The sequence below is a fragment of the Chiloscyllium plagiosum genome, unplaced genomic scaffold (genome assembly GCF_037043375.1).
Source record: "Chiloscyllium plagiosum isolate Xiang-an unplaced genomic scaffold, Cpla_swu_hap1 HiC_scaffold_38, whole genome shotgun sequence".
Taxonomy (NCBI): Eukaryota; Metazoa; Chordata; class Chondrichthyes; order Orectolobiformes; family Hemiscylliidae; genus Chiloscyllium; species Chiloscyllium plagiosum.
The window spans coordinates 13,312,627-13,328,703 of NW_028270176.1; the positions used below are offsets into that span (position 1 = coordinate 13,312,627).

The 16,077-nt window shown below is 43.3% G+C and overlaps 1 protein-coding gene across 1 annotated transcript in view; it reads left to right on the forward strand.

Moving 5' to 3' along the window:
* The first annotated feature begins 8,991 nt into the window (after positions 1-8,991).
* The window catches only part of LOC122544157 (tectonic-3-like), an 85,499-nt gene continuing 78,413 nt past the window's right edge, over positions 8,992-16,077 (forward strand). The window contains exons 1-2 of the mRNA XM_087980992.1: positions 8,992-9,771; positions 12,844-12,964. Coding sequence (XP_087837118.1) covers positions 9,123-9,771; positions 12,844-12,964 — 770 coding nt within the window. The 5' untranslated portion in view covers positions 8,992-9,122. The remainder of the gene's footprint in view (positions 9,772-12,843; positions 12,965-16,077) is intronic.

Genomic DNA, 16,077 nt, shown 5'->3' on the forward strand with positions numbered 1-16,077 from the left:
GACTTTATTTCTGTTGACAACTCACCAATTGTTCCACCATTAAACTACATAAGCTGTCATTTCATTCATTCCTGATCTGTGATTATTGCATTTACTTTCTTCATTACACTTTTTTCAACTCTATATTCTGATTGTGCTTTGGCGAAGGCATCCCGGAAAGTGTATTGTCGAGATGAATGAATACTTTCCATCATTGAAAAAAAAACTTTCAGCAAGATTCTGTAAACTGCTATAATAAAGCAAAGAAGTATAGATGCTGGAGATCTGAAAAGCACAAAAAGAAAAATTGCTGGAGAAACTCAGCAGATCTAGCAGTATCTGTGGAGAGAAAAACAGTTAATGTTTCTAGTTTAGTGATCTCTCTTCATAACCTGTTGTAAACTGATACCTTGTCTCCAGATTTAATTGCTCGATGGGAGCCATTCTTTCTGTCACAGTGAATGTGGTAACACTTGTGATTCTGTCCTGAGGAAGATGTGGGGTCTTCAGATGTAACACTGATTATCCATTGGAAATAGTACCGACTGATCTTCTTATCTTGGTTGCTGAGGTGATTTTAGAATGGAGTTGAAGTGATCTGTCACAGGATGGTGGGAATGTTTGGTGCGTGTCCCCCATTGGTGTTCCCTTCCTTTCCCACCTCATCCCAGCTCCAACCCTCCAACTTGGTACCGCCCTCTTGACCTGTCCAAATTCCTTCCCACCTCTAAACTCCACCCTCCCCTCCGACCTATCGCCATCACCCCCCAACCCCCGGCGCATCGATCTATCACCTTCCTAGCTATCTTCTCCCATTTATCTCTCAGCCCCCTCCCCCTCCACAATTCCTGATGAAGGGCTTATGCCCAAAACATCGATTCTCCTAGTCCTTGGATGCTGCCTGACCTGCTGTGCTTTTCCAGCACCACACTTTTCAGTTCTTAGTCTGGTCCAATCAGGGAGCCCTCACTGACAGGTATAAACATGAGTCTCAGGAGTTCTGTTCACTCCCTGAGCCATCTGAGTGTCATGTACTATGCAGGTATAAATAAAGGGTTACTTGGTGATAGAATGCCCACTTTTGTGGAGTTACTTCACACTCTGAATAGGAAAAAGCGAGGAAATGAGAATGCAATCAAGTACAGCATTTTAATAAAGGTTGAACCGATTACATTGGAGGGAGGGAAGGAAAGGATGGGAGAGGGAAGGAAAGGATTGGAGAAGGAAGGAAAGGATGGGAGAAGGAAGGAAAGCTTTGCTACTGTATCTGTTTTAACCAGCTCGACAGACAGCACATTCCGAGCACCTACTGCTCTATGTAAAGAACTATCTGCACATACCTCCTTTAAACTTACCCGTCAAACCTTAAACCTATGCCCCCAGTATTTGACATGTTTACCCTTGGGAAAATGGCTTCAAAAAATCCACCCTAGTCATACCTCTCATAATTTTACATACTTTTATCAAATTATTGCTCAGCCTCCTATACTCTATTGAAAACAATCCAAGCTTGCCCAGCCTCTCCTTATAGTTAATAAACTGTGCTACTGTAGACTTCAGAACTTTAATAACTGTTCATTGATTGAATGAATCAATGAAGATAAACGGTTATACTCGAAAGTAGCAGCAATAACTCTTTCTGGAATAAACTATCAAAGAATTTAGACAAACTTTCAGGAATTGAAAGCAATGACCTAAGTCTGGCAAATGCATGAACAAAGCCGCTTTGATACCTGCTTGATAAGCTGGATGCTTGGTTGCCACAAAGGACAAGGATTGCCATGCAACAGAATTCAAGGATTTATCTGCAAGAATGTTGAGACTTCAAATAGACAGGCTGAATTTAACAATGAAAAAAAAAAGCTACTGTTGATGAGGAAGCATGCTGCAGATTCAGGTATTCCAGAAGACTAATCAACATTTTCGATGAAAGAATCTAAACAATCATCAATAATGACCTGATGGACAAAAAAATCCTACATGAGAATCAAGCTGCCAACATGACTTGACAACTTTTATACTCAATAAAATAACTGATGAAGGCGAGCATGATTTATCTCTTCTTTATCACCATATCCACTTGCGTTACCACTTGCAGGGAGCTGAGTCTAGCTCTGTGGCTCAGAATGGATGCGGTGGAGGGGCGGGGTTCAAGGGCGGGGTTCAACCGCATCTCTTCTACTTCCCGCTCCTCCGCCCTTGAACCCCGCCCCTCCAACCGCCACCAGGACAGAACCCCACTGGTCCTCACCTACCACCCCACCAATCTCCATGTACAGCGCATCATCCGCCGTCATTTCCGCTACCTCCAAACGGACCCCACCACCAGGGATATATTTCCCTCCCCTCCCCTATCAGTATTCCGTAAAGACCACTCCCTCCGTGACTCCCTCGTCAGATCCATACCCCCCACCAACCCAACCTCCACTCCCGGCACCTTCCCCTGCAACCGCAGGAGGTGCAAGACTTGCGCCCACACCTCCCCCCTCACCTCCCTCCAAGGCCCCAAAGGAAACTTCCATATCTGTCACAGATTCACTTGCACCTCCACACATATCATCTATTGCATCCTCTGCACCCGATGTGGCCTCCTCTATATTGGGGAGACAGGCCGGCTACTTGCGGAGCGTTTCAGAGAACACATTTGGGACACCCGGACCAACCAACCCAACCACCCTGTAGCTCAACACTTCAATTCCCCCTCCCACTCCACCAAGGATATGCAGGTCTTTGGACTCCTCCCTTGTCAGACCACAACAAAACGACGGTTGGAGGAAGAACGCCTCATCTTCCGGCTAGGAACCCTCCAACCACAAGGGATGAACTCGGATTTCACCAGTTTCCTCATTTCCCCTCCCCCCACCCTGTCTCAGTCAAATCCATCAAATTCAGCACCGCCTTCCTAACCTGAGATCTTCTTCCCGACCTCTCCGCCCCCACCCCAGTCTGACCTATCACCCTCACCTTAACCTCTTTCCACCTATCACATTTCCGACGCCCCTCCCCCAAGTCCCTCCTCCCTACCTTTTAACTTAGCCTGCTGGACAAACTTTCCCCATTCCTGAAGAAGGGCTTATGCCCAAAACGTCGATTCTCCTGTTCAGTATTCACTACTGAGATGGACCTTGACCTTTGTGAGGACAGTGTGAAACAGGTTGATATTAAGGAGGAGGAACAGCTGAAAAACATAAGGATAGATAAGTCCGCTGGGACAGATGCGATACACCCAAGGCTACTACAGGATGTTGCTGCGCCTTTGGCGATGATCTTTGCGTTCTCACTGTCCACTGGAATAGTATCTGATGATTGGAAGGTGTCAATTGTTATTCCCTTGTTCAAAAAGGGGTATAGAGATAATCCTGGGAACTACAGGCCAATCTGTCTTATGTCTGTGGTGTGCAAATTATTGGAGAGGACTTTGAGAGACAGGATTTATGATCACTTGGAAATTACAGTTTGATTATCGATAATCAGCATGGCTCTGCAAGGAGAAGGTCATGCCTTGCAAACCTTTTGAATTCTTTAAGGATGTGACAAAACACATTGATGAAGGTAGAGCTGTGGATGGGGTGTATGTGGCTTTTAGCAAGACATTTGATAAGATTCCCCACAGTACTCTCATTCAGAAGGTAAGGAGGCATGGGATAGAGGGAAACCTGGCTGTCTGGATACAAAATTGGCTGGCCCATAAAGACAGAGGTTGGCAGTAGATGGAAAATATTCATCCTGAAGCTTGGTCACCAGTGGTGTTCCTCAGGGATTGGTTCTGAGACCTCTGCTCTTTGTGACTTTTTATAAATGACTTGGATGAGGAAGTGGAAGGTTGGATTATTAAGTTTGCAAATGACACAAAGGTTGGTGGAGTGGCGGGTAGTTTGGAAAGCTGCTGTAGGTTGCAACGGGACATTGACAGGATGCAGAACTGGGCTGATAAGTGGCAAATGGAGGTCAACCTGGAAAAATGTGAAGTGATTCATTTTGGAAGGTTGAATTTGAATGCAGAATACAGGGTTCTTGGCAGTATGGGGGAACAGAGTTGGAGTCCATGTGCATAGATCCCTCAAAGTTGCCACCCAGATTGATAGAATTGTTAAGAAGGTGCATGGTGTGTTGGCTTTCATTAGCAGGGGGAGTGAGTTAAAAGAGCCATAAGGTAATGCTTAGCCCTACAGAGCCCTGGGTATTCAACATTTGGTATATTGTGATCAGTTTTGGTCACCTCATTGTAGGAAAGATGTGGAAGCTTTTGAGAGTCTGGAGAGGAGATTTACAAGGATGCTGCCTGGACTGGACAGCATGTGTTATGAAGTAAGGTTGAGGGAGATAGGGCTTTTCACATTAGAGTGAAGAAGGATGAGAAGTGACTTGATAGAGGAGTACAAGATGATGAGAGGCATAGATAAAGTGGACAGCCAAAGACTTTTCCCCAGCGCAGAAATGGTTATCATGAGGGTGCATAATTTAAAGGTGATTGGGGGAAGGTTTAGGGGAGATGTCAGAGGTAGGTTCTTTACGTAGAGAGTGATGGGTGTGTGGAATGCACTGCCAAAGGTGGCAGTAGAGTCAGAGACATTAAGAATGTTTCAGCAACTCTTGGATAGGCACATAGATATTAGCACATATGAATGGTATGTAGGTTAGCTTGATCTTAGAGAAGGATAAAAGTAGGCACAACTTTGAGGGCTGAAGGGCCTTTATTCTGCTGTACTGTTATATAGACTTGGACTCCAAGATCCCTATGTATATCAGTGCTACTGAGGGCCCTACCATTTGCTATATACTTTCCTCCTGCATTTGACCTTCCAAAATATATCATCTCATACTCTTCCAGGTTACAATCATTGCCATTCCTCTATTCAACTTTCCAACTGATCTGTATCCTGCTGTATATTTTGATAACTTTCCTGACCATCCAGAACTCCATGAACTTTTGCGTCATCTATAAACCTACTAATCATTTCATCCAAGTCATTTATCTTTATTCCAACCACAGAGCCCCAGCGTTGAATATTGTGAAACACCAGTGATAAACACCCCTCTATACCTAACCTCTGTGACCAAGCCTATTTTGTATTCAATTTAGCAATTCGTAATGGATTCCATTCAATCTTCTGGGCAAGCCTGTCATGACGGACCTTGTCAAACGCTTTCGTAAAATCCATGTAGTCAACATCAACTGCCTTACTTACATCAATCATCTTCGTCACATCTTTCAAAGCACAATCCCATTTGTGAGACAAGATCTTGCCACAAAAAGCCATGATCATGATTACTAATAAGTCCATTCTTCTTCTAATGTGAGTAAACCTTGAGCCTATGAATCTTTTCAAATATAGTCCCTACCACTGGTGTATGGTTCACCACCCTATAATTTCCTGGATTGTCCGTTACTTTTCTTGAACAAGGGAATGGCATTGGATATCCTCGAGTCTTCAACATGGGTGTGGCTAATAAGGATACAAAGATCTCTCACAAGGTCTCACCAATCCCTTCCCTCATTCAGTACCCAGCTCTCCTCTTGACACACCCCACATTATCAATGTACTCCTTTCTAAGCTTACTATCATCTAATGTACTTCTTGGTGAATACCACACAAACATAGATAGATACATAAATAGAAAGACAGACAGAAAGACAGGTAGATGTATTGAGGAAATATTATCTGGATAGGTAGAGAGGAGAATAATGATAGCACACAAAGGGGTATCAGAAATGACTGAACCAAGTTCAAAATCATATTAACTGTCCTCAGGAATAACTTCTGTTTGTTATCTCTTTCATTGTAGCCTCAATAACTCAAGTTGAGTTATTTCTTTTAAATACATGCCTGAAATTAAAATACAACAAACTTTTGTGAAACCAAGTAAACTCTCAAGCCTTCCTTAGTTTCAGAACTAAGGCTAACGGGAGTAAGTCAGGAACAGATAGAAAGCAGCCCTGTCAAACAGAATGCCAGATGTACAAATGGTCTGACTGAAATGTGTTATGGACCAGGCCAGACTCAAACATTTCAAGAAGGTAGCCAAGACCCTAACTTTGCTAGTTGTTTTAAGCAGGTGTAAAGTATATATCCTAGGAGAGAATCAGCTGATCAAACCACTTAGTTTAAAACAAAACAGAATTTATTTACAGGATTACTGAATGAAACACAAACAACAGAAAAAAAACCCATAAACTTAACCTATCCGAAAACACAATTCATCCCAACTTAATGATGTTGTTCCAAATATTCACAACAATCCACATAAACACCCCTTGGCACAAAAGATAAAGTCAAACATAGGTTCTTACAGGATAGAAGTTAGTGAGAGATGACCAGCCTGGAGCTGCCTCTTTGGGTCCAGCAGCTTTTTCCACATTACTGTTAAAAACCAAACCAAACTAAACCAAGCCAGCGTAAAGCCAAGCTGGCAGAACTGGCCACTCCCCTTTCATCTGTATGCTGTAAATCTCTGACTGTAAGGTAAAAAGGAAATAAAAGGGAAAGTAGGTAATTTTATAGAAATAATCAGATTAAATAATGAACCCCAAAATGAAATGGAAACAAATGCATGAAAATTTCAAAAGCAATACAAGAGCTGATACAGTGAAAGAGACCAATCTAAATAGACACTGTGAAAGAAGAACCAAGGTGGGCAATATAAAACAAATGAAATATATGGTAAGAAACAATATAAAATAATGATGGAATTCATAAGATAGATAGAAGATAGATAAAAGAAAAGAGAATGGAAGGAATATCTTGAAGAAATACATAGGAACAGAGAAACATAGCATTTGGAACATTGATTGCTCCTAAAATACTTCTGCCCATCCACCTCTAACTTCCTCCAGACCATATAATCTTCCCTATCTCTTTAACCACCTCCAGCCACAAAACAATCACCCCACCCACTATCTCTGTAACCTCTCCCAACTTCTACATTCATCTCTACCTTTGTAACTTGTTCCATAAATGACAACCTCCATATATATGTAGCCACTTTCTGTCTCTGCAAAGCTCTCTACTGCTTTTAGATCGTCTGGCCATTACAACTTTTTCTAGGAATTTTATCACCTGCAACCTCCTCCAGCCTCTACAGACTTCCATATCTCTACAAACTCATCCAGCCCCTAAAACATTCACTATTTCAGTTACTTTCTTCAACCCTTGCAAATTCTGTCATTGAGTAACTGTCTGCCACTGTCATACCATACCTATTTCAGAGGTTGCTCTAAGGCATACAACCGTCCTTAGTATTGCACTATTCACCAGTCATTATCTACATCTTTAACTAATCATACTGCTAGAAAGATAGGAGTAAGCAGCAGCAGCCCTGTCCACTCTGTCATTGGAGAATATCAGGCTGATATGATAATAATCATAGCTCTATAGACTCAACTGCTTGCCAAATTGCTTACTTGATGAATATCTCTCTCTCTCTCTCACACACACACACTCAGCCTTGAGTAATTCCATTGACCAAACATCAATTGTTTCCTGAGAAAGAAAACTCCACAGTCTAACAATTATTTTCACCTACATCTTAAAGCATACAAAGCCCGAGTGACGGTACACTAAAAGAGAGATGAGAGGCAAAGAGGGGAGTAATCAAAGAACAGCAAAGAGTAATTGTCATGGAGAGGCATGCTGGTCATTAGAATTGACAAATTTAATAGAAACAAATAGAAGAAAAGGTTTGTAGATTTTGATGACGTCATTGTGTTGTTACAACACAGGGTTAATTCCTTCTGCTAATTTAAACCAGACACAGAAAAGCTCACCTCACTTTGTAATCTGTTAAACTATTAGTAACAATGGACCACCCAAGTTTGACTATTTAAAGAAAATAATAACGTTATTCTTTAACTCCAAAAGAGACCATTAAACAACAACTATCTCCATCTTAAGTCCCCTTTGTCTGAATGATTTATTTTCCTCCTACACTACAATAATATATTGATCCAATACAAACCCCAATTATGTTTACAAAACAAAAAGTTTCAAAACCAGCCATCTATCGATCTTCCTCTCTAGATTTTCTGGTGTCACTTCTTTGGTCTTCTGCTGCATGGGTCTTTCATAGATAAAGGTACCTTTCAGAGAGCGGGTCTGTGGGCAGTCTGTACTGGTGCTCTTTGTCTCTCCCTCGCTAACTATTCAAATGTCTGATTTTTATTCCCCAAACATCAGATTGTTTCATTGGTTTGATATCATCAAAACAGTAAAATTCAAACTAGATTGGGCTTTAGTATCTTGGGACATAATTTAAACTGATTGGCTAAATTCAAATTGTTGTGGGACATAGCAACTTAGCTCAGCTATTTGTTTCACAGCCAACTGTAACATTTTTAATTTTTTCAGCACACTCTGTGCTTGCTAGGTCCTTGCCAACTTTCACTTTCTCTTAAGTGTACAGTATACACCTACAACTTCATAATTGTGTTTTGCAAATTTCATAAACTGCGCTGTTTTAATCAGAAAGCTTAGCAGAATTAGAAATGCAAGATTAATGCAGGGTGTTAATACAGAGGTCTAGTTTATAAGTGTGCCACATGCATTCCTCATTTTTTTTTCCAGGGAGAGAAACAGAAAAAAAAGACAGAGGCAGCATTTGAAAGATGTTGAATCAAAGATATTTGAGAAAACCAAGGGAAAATGAAACAAAGGTTATCAGAAAATGCAATGGGTGTTTAATCAGGTTTCAAGCTATTTTTCACTTTTAACAATGGCAGAGTTGAAAGCAAATTGAGTTATAGTATTGAAACAGACTCTTCGGTTCAACACCTCCTATACTGACCGAGATTCCCAAACTAAACTAGTCACACTTGCCTGCATTTGTCCCATATCCCTCACCTTTCCTGTTCATTTAACTGTCCAAATGCCTTTAAAATATTGCAACTATAACTGCATCTACCACTTCCTCTGACAGTTCATTCTATATACGAACTTTGCGACAATGTTGTCCCTCAGATCAGCGCTTCGAAAGCTAGTAATTCCAAACAGACCTGATAAACTCTCACCTGGTGTTGTGTGATTTTTAACCAGCACCTCTGCTTCCATTTCCCTGATTCCATTCTTGCCCCGCCCTCTCAGCGAGCTGACGCCATCACGCCTCCGTCCCGTTTCCCTAGTAACTGCGCGAGGCCCCAGGAGCTGACCATGGAGGCGCGACTGGGGACCTCAGGCCCACGGGCGCTGTGCTGGGCCCTGGTCGTGGGGATGCTAATGTGGACGAGTTCGCCGTTGACGGGGGAAGGTCTGGGCCCTGGTTCTGCAGCCGGAGTCGGACTGGTGGGGCCGGTTGACGTGACTTCTCCGCTCCCAGGTCCCCGGAGCGGGAGTAGCGGCAACCCTGACCCTGACCCTGTGAGGGTCGGAGGGGAGAGTGTGACCCCTGACCTTGTGAGGGTCGGAGGGGAGAGTGTGACCCCTGACCTTGTGAGGGTCGGAGGGGAGAGTGTGACCCCTGACCTTGTGAGGGTCGGACGGGACAGTGTGACCCCTGACCCTGCGAGGGTCGGAGGGGACAATGTGACCCCTGACCCTGTGATTATCCCAGGGGAGAGTGTGACCCCTGATCCTGAGAGTGTGACCCCTGACCCTATAAGTGCTGGAGGGGACAGTGTGACCCCTGACCCTGCAGTGGCCAGAGGAGGCAGTGTGACCCCTGACCCCACAGTGAACAGAGGAGGTAGTGTGACCCCTGACCGCCCAGGCTCACAAGGGGCGAGTGTGACCCCTGAACCCAACCTGTGGTCCAGTCATTCCGTGAACCCGGGTGACGAGTCATCTAAAAGTCTGACAACAGGTAAGGCAGCAGCAAGCCATCCAGCCTTTTGCTCCTGTTACTCTCTCTGCTCTGGTACCTTTTTATCATCGTTTGATTCCCTTTTGATTATACACCTGACTCATTCAGACTGAGTATTCCAGATATTTGTAACTTGCTGTTTGAAATCATTTGACTTACCTATATTGTCGCATCTCCAGTAGTTATCTGATCTTCTTTCAATTTACAGATTGATTTTGGTATGTGAAGAAGGTAGGAATTCAGATATTCTGATCTGAGGATTATCATTGGGCAGAAACTGAAGTGGACTATTAACATCAGAGGCTAAGAACCCCATAGAGAGTATCTCACCTCATGTGTCCCCAAGCCAGTAGACAAAACAAGCACAAGCAAGTGGGGAATGTGATGTAGTACTCCCCACTTGCCTGGATTAGTGCTATTTTAACAATCCTCAAGAAGCTTGACACCATTCAGAATTCTGCAACCTGCTTGATTAGCACCACATCCACAGACATTAATTATCTCAACCAAATGCTCAGTCGCATTAGTCTGTATCATATGTGAGTTGCATTGCAGAACTTTGTCAAAACTCGTGATTTGGAGATGCCAGAGTTGGATTGGGTTGTACAAATTTAAAGATCACACAACACTATAACCAGTTGTGTGATCTCTAACTTTGTCAAAACTCCTTAGACAGCACCTTCCAAAGCAACAACCATTTCCACCTAGGCGGACGGAGGCACTGCTTACAAGTTTCTTCCAATTCACTCATTGTTGTGGTTCTGTTTGCCGAGCTGGGAATTTGTGTTGCAGACGTTTCGTCCCTGTCCAGGTGACATCCTCAGTGCTTGGGAGGCTCCTGTGAAGCGCTTTTGTGTTGTTTCCTCCGGCATTTATAGTGGTTTGTCTCTGCCGCTTCCAGTTGTCAGTTCCAGCTGTCTGCTGCAGTGGCCGGTATTTATGGGTCCAGATCGATGTGTTTGTTGATAGAATCTGTGGCTGAGTGACATGCCTCTAGCAATTCCCTGGCTGTTCTCTGTTTGGCTTGTCCTATAATAGCAGTGTTGTCCCAGTCAAACTCATGTTGCCTGTCATCTGCGTGTGTGGCTACTAAGGATAGCTGGTCGTGTTGTTTCGTGGCTAGTTGGTGTTCATGGATATGGATCGTTAGCTGTCTTCCTGTTTGTCCTATATAGTGTTTTGTGCAGTCCTTGCATGGGAATTTGTACACTATGCTGGTTTTGCTCATCCTGGGTATCGGGTCCTTTGTCCTGGTGAGTTGTTTTCTGAGAGCGGCTGTTGGTTTGTGTGCTGTTATGAGTCCTAGTGGTCGTAGTAGTCTGGCTGTCAGTTCAGAAATGCTCTTGATGTATGGTAACATGGCTAGCCCTTTGGGTTGTGGCATGTCCTCATTCTGTTGTCTTTCCCTTGGGCATCTGTTGATGAAAATGCGGGGGTATCCGTTTTTGGCGAGTACCTTGTAGAGGTGTTCTTCTTCCTCTTTTTGCAGTTCTGGTGTGCTGAAGTGTGTTGAACAGTGTCTTGATGCAACTTCTTTTGTGTGTGTTGGAGTGGTTGCTTTCGTAGTTCAGGACTTGGTCTGTGTGTGTGGCTCTCCAGTATACCTTTGTGGTGAATTCTCCATTCGGTGTTCTCTGTACTATCACGTCTAGGAATGGGAATTGGTTGTCCTTTTCTTCCTTTCTAGTGAATCTGAATCCTGTGAGTGTGTCGTTGATGATCTGGTGTGTGTTTTCTATTTCTGTGTTTTTAATGATTACAAAAGGTGTCATCCACGTATCTGACCCAGAGTTTGGGTTGAATTTGCGGTAAGACTGTTTGTTCTAATCTTTGCATTACAGCTTGTGCTATGAGTCCAGAGATGGGTGAGCCCATGGGTGTGCCGTTGATTTGTTCATATATTTGGTTGTTGAATGTGAAGTGTGTTGTGAGGCACAGGTCCAGTCGTTTGAGTATGCAGTCTTTGTTGATAGGTTCCCCGTCTTGTTGCCTGTCCTGTATGTCCAGCAGGTTGGCTATTGTTTCTCTGGCTAGGGTTTCGTCGATAGAGGTGAACAGTGCCGTTAAATCAAATGAGACCATAATTTCTTCCTTGTCTATGTGTATATTTCTGATGATGTCCAAGAATTCCTGTGTTGACTGTATAGAGTGTCTGGATCTGCTGATCAGGTGTTTCAGTTTCTGTTGTAGTTCTTTGGCCAGTTTGTATTGTAGTTGTAATTCTTTAGCCAGTCACTCTCAGACAACAACTCACCAGGACAAAGGACCTGATACCCAGCATGAGCAAAACCAACATAGTGTACAAAATCCCATGCAAGGACTGCACAAAACACTACATAGGACACACAGGAAGACAGCGAACGATCCGTATCCATGAACACCAACTAGCCACGAAACGACACGACCAGCTATCCTTAGTAGCCACACACGCAGATGACAGGCAGCATGAGTTCGACTGGGACAACACTACTATTATAGGACAAGCCAAACAGATAACAGCCAGGGAATTCCTAGAGGCATGGCACTCATTCACAGATTCTATCAACAAACACATCGACCTGGACCCAATATACCGGCCACTGCAGCGGACAGCTGGAACTGACAACTGGAAGTGGCAGAGACAAACCACTATAAATGCTCAAGGAAACAACACAGAAGCGCTTCACAGGAGGCTCCCAAGCACTGAGGATGTCACCTAGACAGGGGACGAAACGTCTGCAACACAAATGCCCAGCTCGGCGAACAGAACCACAACAATGTGCACCCGAGCTACAAATCTTCTCACAAACTTTGAATTCACTCATTATCCTGACTTGGAACTTTTCACTGTTCCTTCACAGTCACTGGGTCTTCCCTCATGGCATTGTGGGTCTATCAACACAAAATAGACTGCAGTGATTCAGGAAGGCAGCTCATCACCACCTTTGTAAGGGCAATCAATGACAGCGTATAAATGCAGGCCCAGTCAGTAAAAAAACACTTCCTGCGAATTAACCAAAAAAGGGCAACAATGAGAGATTCTTTAGGTTTATCCAAACTCTTTAAAAATCCTTCTTTGTGATATCCTTTCAGCTGTTCCCATTTGTATCTGTGACTTGATTGAAGGACTCTGTGAAATCGGCTGTTGCTGTGACCTTGACTGTTCCAATGAGGACGTTGGTGCCTTCTCTTCATGCCTGCCTGGTAGTGAACCGTAAGTCCTAGTTATGTGACTACATTTGTCCTGGTCCAACTCTGCCTTAAATTTAGATTTCTCGTCTTCTTACTCAGGTCCTTCCCTGTTCCTTTACTTGTAGCTGTATTATCTGTGACTTCAGATGTATCGGTGCTGGAAAGTCTACTGTGTGTTACTTAGCACCCACTTCCCATAGTCTCTCCAGCACTCAAAAAGCACAAGTCAGGACTGTGATGGAATGTTGTCCATTTGCTTGGATGAACGTAGTGCCAGTAGCACTTGCACTTGACACCATCCAGGGGACAAAGCAGCCCACTCGATGGACACTGCATCTACCAACATTCACTTCAAAATTCACTTCCTCCAACCTGCTGCATAGTGACAAATGCATTGCAGCAACTCAGCCAGGCACCTTTGATCTCCTCTTCCAAATTTACGACTTCTATCACCGAGAAGCATTGAGGCAGTTGATGGATGGCAACACCACAACTGCATGTTGTCCTCTAAGTCACACACACCATCCTCACTTAGAATTATAGAATGCCGACTGTGTGAAATCAAACCATTTGGCCCATTGAGTTCACACCAACTCGCTGAAGAAAGTTCCATTCAGACCTAACTGCATACCCTATCCCTGTAACCCTGCATTTGTCATGGCTAATCCACTTAGCGTGCACATCCCTGGACACTATGGACAATTTTGCATGGCCAATCCACTTAACCTGCACATCTTTGGACTTTGGGAGGATACTGAAGCACTTGGAGGAAACCCACGCAGACATGGGGAGACTGTCGAAACTCCACACAGTCGCCTGAGCTGGGAGGGGTGGAGCAGCAGTGTTAACCATTGAGCCATTTTTTTGGAATGTCATTGCTGTGGGTAGAAACTTCTGATGTTCCCTTCATAACAGAACTTTGTGTATACTGACATCCCAATGACTGGAGAAGTTCAAGAAGGTGACTCAACACCACTGCAAGTGCAATAACTTTTGACCTAGCCAGCAATGCCCACATCCAGAGAAAGAATTTTTAGAAATTTCTATGAATTCCAACCATGGCTTGGCCTTACAACTCCACTTATTGCAGTTATTTTCACCAGTCCCACAATTCTCAGTTTCACATTCATATCCCGCCATGGACCATCTTTATTCCTATCACCCCCTGCAGCTCTACAACTTTCTGTGCGATCTTACGGTATTGACCTCGCTCACATGCTCAGTTCCCTTTACTTCACAACTGGCTGCTGCCCTGTCAGCTGCTTGGATCCACAGCATTCCCTCCCCTGTCCTTTCCTGCTGCAGCCTTAGCTTATCACTCTATATGTGACTTGGCGTTACAATCTTGCTTCAATCCTGCTATGAATAGCTTTGGGACATTGCATTATGTTAAAAGTATGGGAGAAATCCAGTGATTTTACAAAACTGTTGATGGTGGGAGGGGGCTTTCTTTGAAAACTTTCTGCCCTCCATTCCCTTAGTATCATCAGAACAGAACAAGGTCATTCAGACCCTTGAAGCTGATGTACTATAATATGTATTTGTGTTTAATTTTAACTCAGTTCCGTTCTCTACCTTTGTAACATTTGTCTGTATCTGCCAAAAATCTTGTTCATCTTGGTGTCAAAACTCCAAATGTCATCCAACCTCCATGACAATTAGGGAACAAGGTTAAGGATTTTAACTCTCCTTTTTCCTTACTGAATTTATTCCTTAATCTGAGCTTTAAATTTCCTCAATTTCTGTGTACACACCAACAAAATCTTTGACCAGCAGTGCTCTGATACAAAAGCCATTACAGGAGCTTGGAGCAGTGAAAAAGAGTGGAGCATTGAGCCTCTCGCCCTGCACTGCCATTCAAATCAATTCAGTCTTGTTGGAAATGATAATTGCTCTATAGCCCTTGTCCTGGTGCTGGATATTTTACAAAGGTCTTTGATGTAATAGCTCGGTGCTGGATGTGATACAAATGTCAGTGTCTTTAGAGCTGAGTATTGGACATGACTCATTGTCTGTCTAGACAAAGTAGAAGCAGACATGGACCATTTGGCTCCAAGCACCTATCTGCCATTTAATAAGATCATGACTGATATGTTTATCCTTTAAATGTTGCATTTTTGTTTACATTGATAACCTTTGATTTTCCTTACCTAACAAGAATCTATCCAACTTCACCTGAGAAATATTGAAGTACCCATCCTTCACTGCTTCCTGAGATCGATAGTTCCAAAGTTGCACAACTCACTACGAGAATGTATATTCCCTCATGTGAATGGACGAGTTCTAATATTAAATCAGTCAAGGAATTCAGGCTAACCGGGAGAAGGCAGGACCATGGGGTTGAAGAGCCTACAGCCAGGAACATATCAGCAAAGCAGCCTCGATGAGCTTAATGGGCTAATTCTGCTCCTTTTTTTTACGGCCTTCTAGTTCTGGGATCTGGAAACAGGAGGCTATTCTTCCCCTTGATTCTGCAACACTGGAACAGGAGGAAGTCATTTAACTCCTTATACCAGATGCACGGCAACAGGAGAATGATCGTGAACCAGGAAAGACTTGTACAATGGCACAATACCTACACTGACTCCAGCACAGTACTTAGCATTGAACTCCAAGGACAGTGAGTACTGTACAATACCCAGTACCCACTGTAAGATCACAGATTCCTGAACAAGACCTAGCACCAGACTGTAAGGATACAGACTCATGTACAGTACCTACCACCACATATAAAGGCATTGCCTCTTGAAAAATACTCAGCACTGGATTGTAGGGAAAGTGACACCTGCACAGTACCTAGTAGATTTAAAAATGGAGTGTAACGTTGGAAAACGTCGAGTTATTTACTTTGGCAGGAGAATAAAAGAAGCAGAATAGTATACCAATGGAAAACAACTATAGGTTTTTTATGTACAGACATTTTTACGTGTTCTAGTGCAGGAATCACAAAACATTAGCATACAAATACAGCACATATCAAGAAGATTAATGGATCTTGAAAATTGGAGGTGTAGTGGACAGTGAAGAAGGTCAAATTACAACAGGATCTTGAGCAGATGGGCCAATGGGTTAAGGAGTGGCAGATGGAGTTTAATTTAGATAAATGTGAGGTGCTCCATTTTGGAAAAGCAAGTC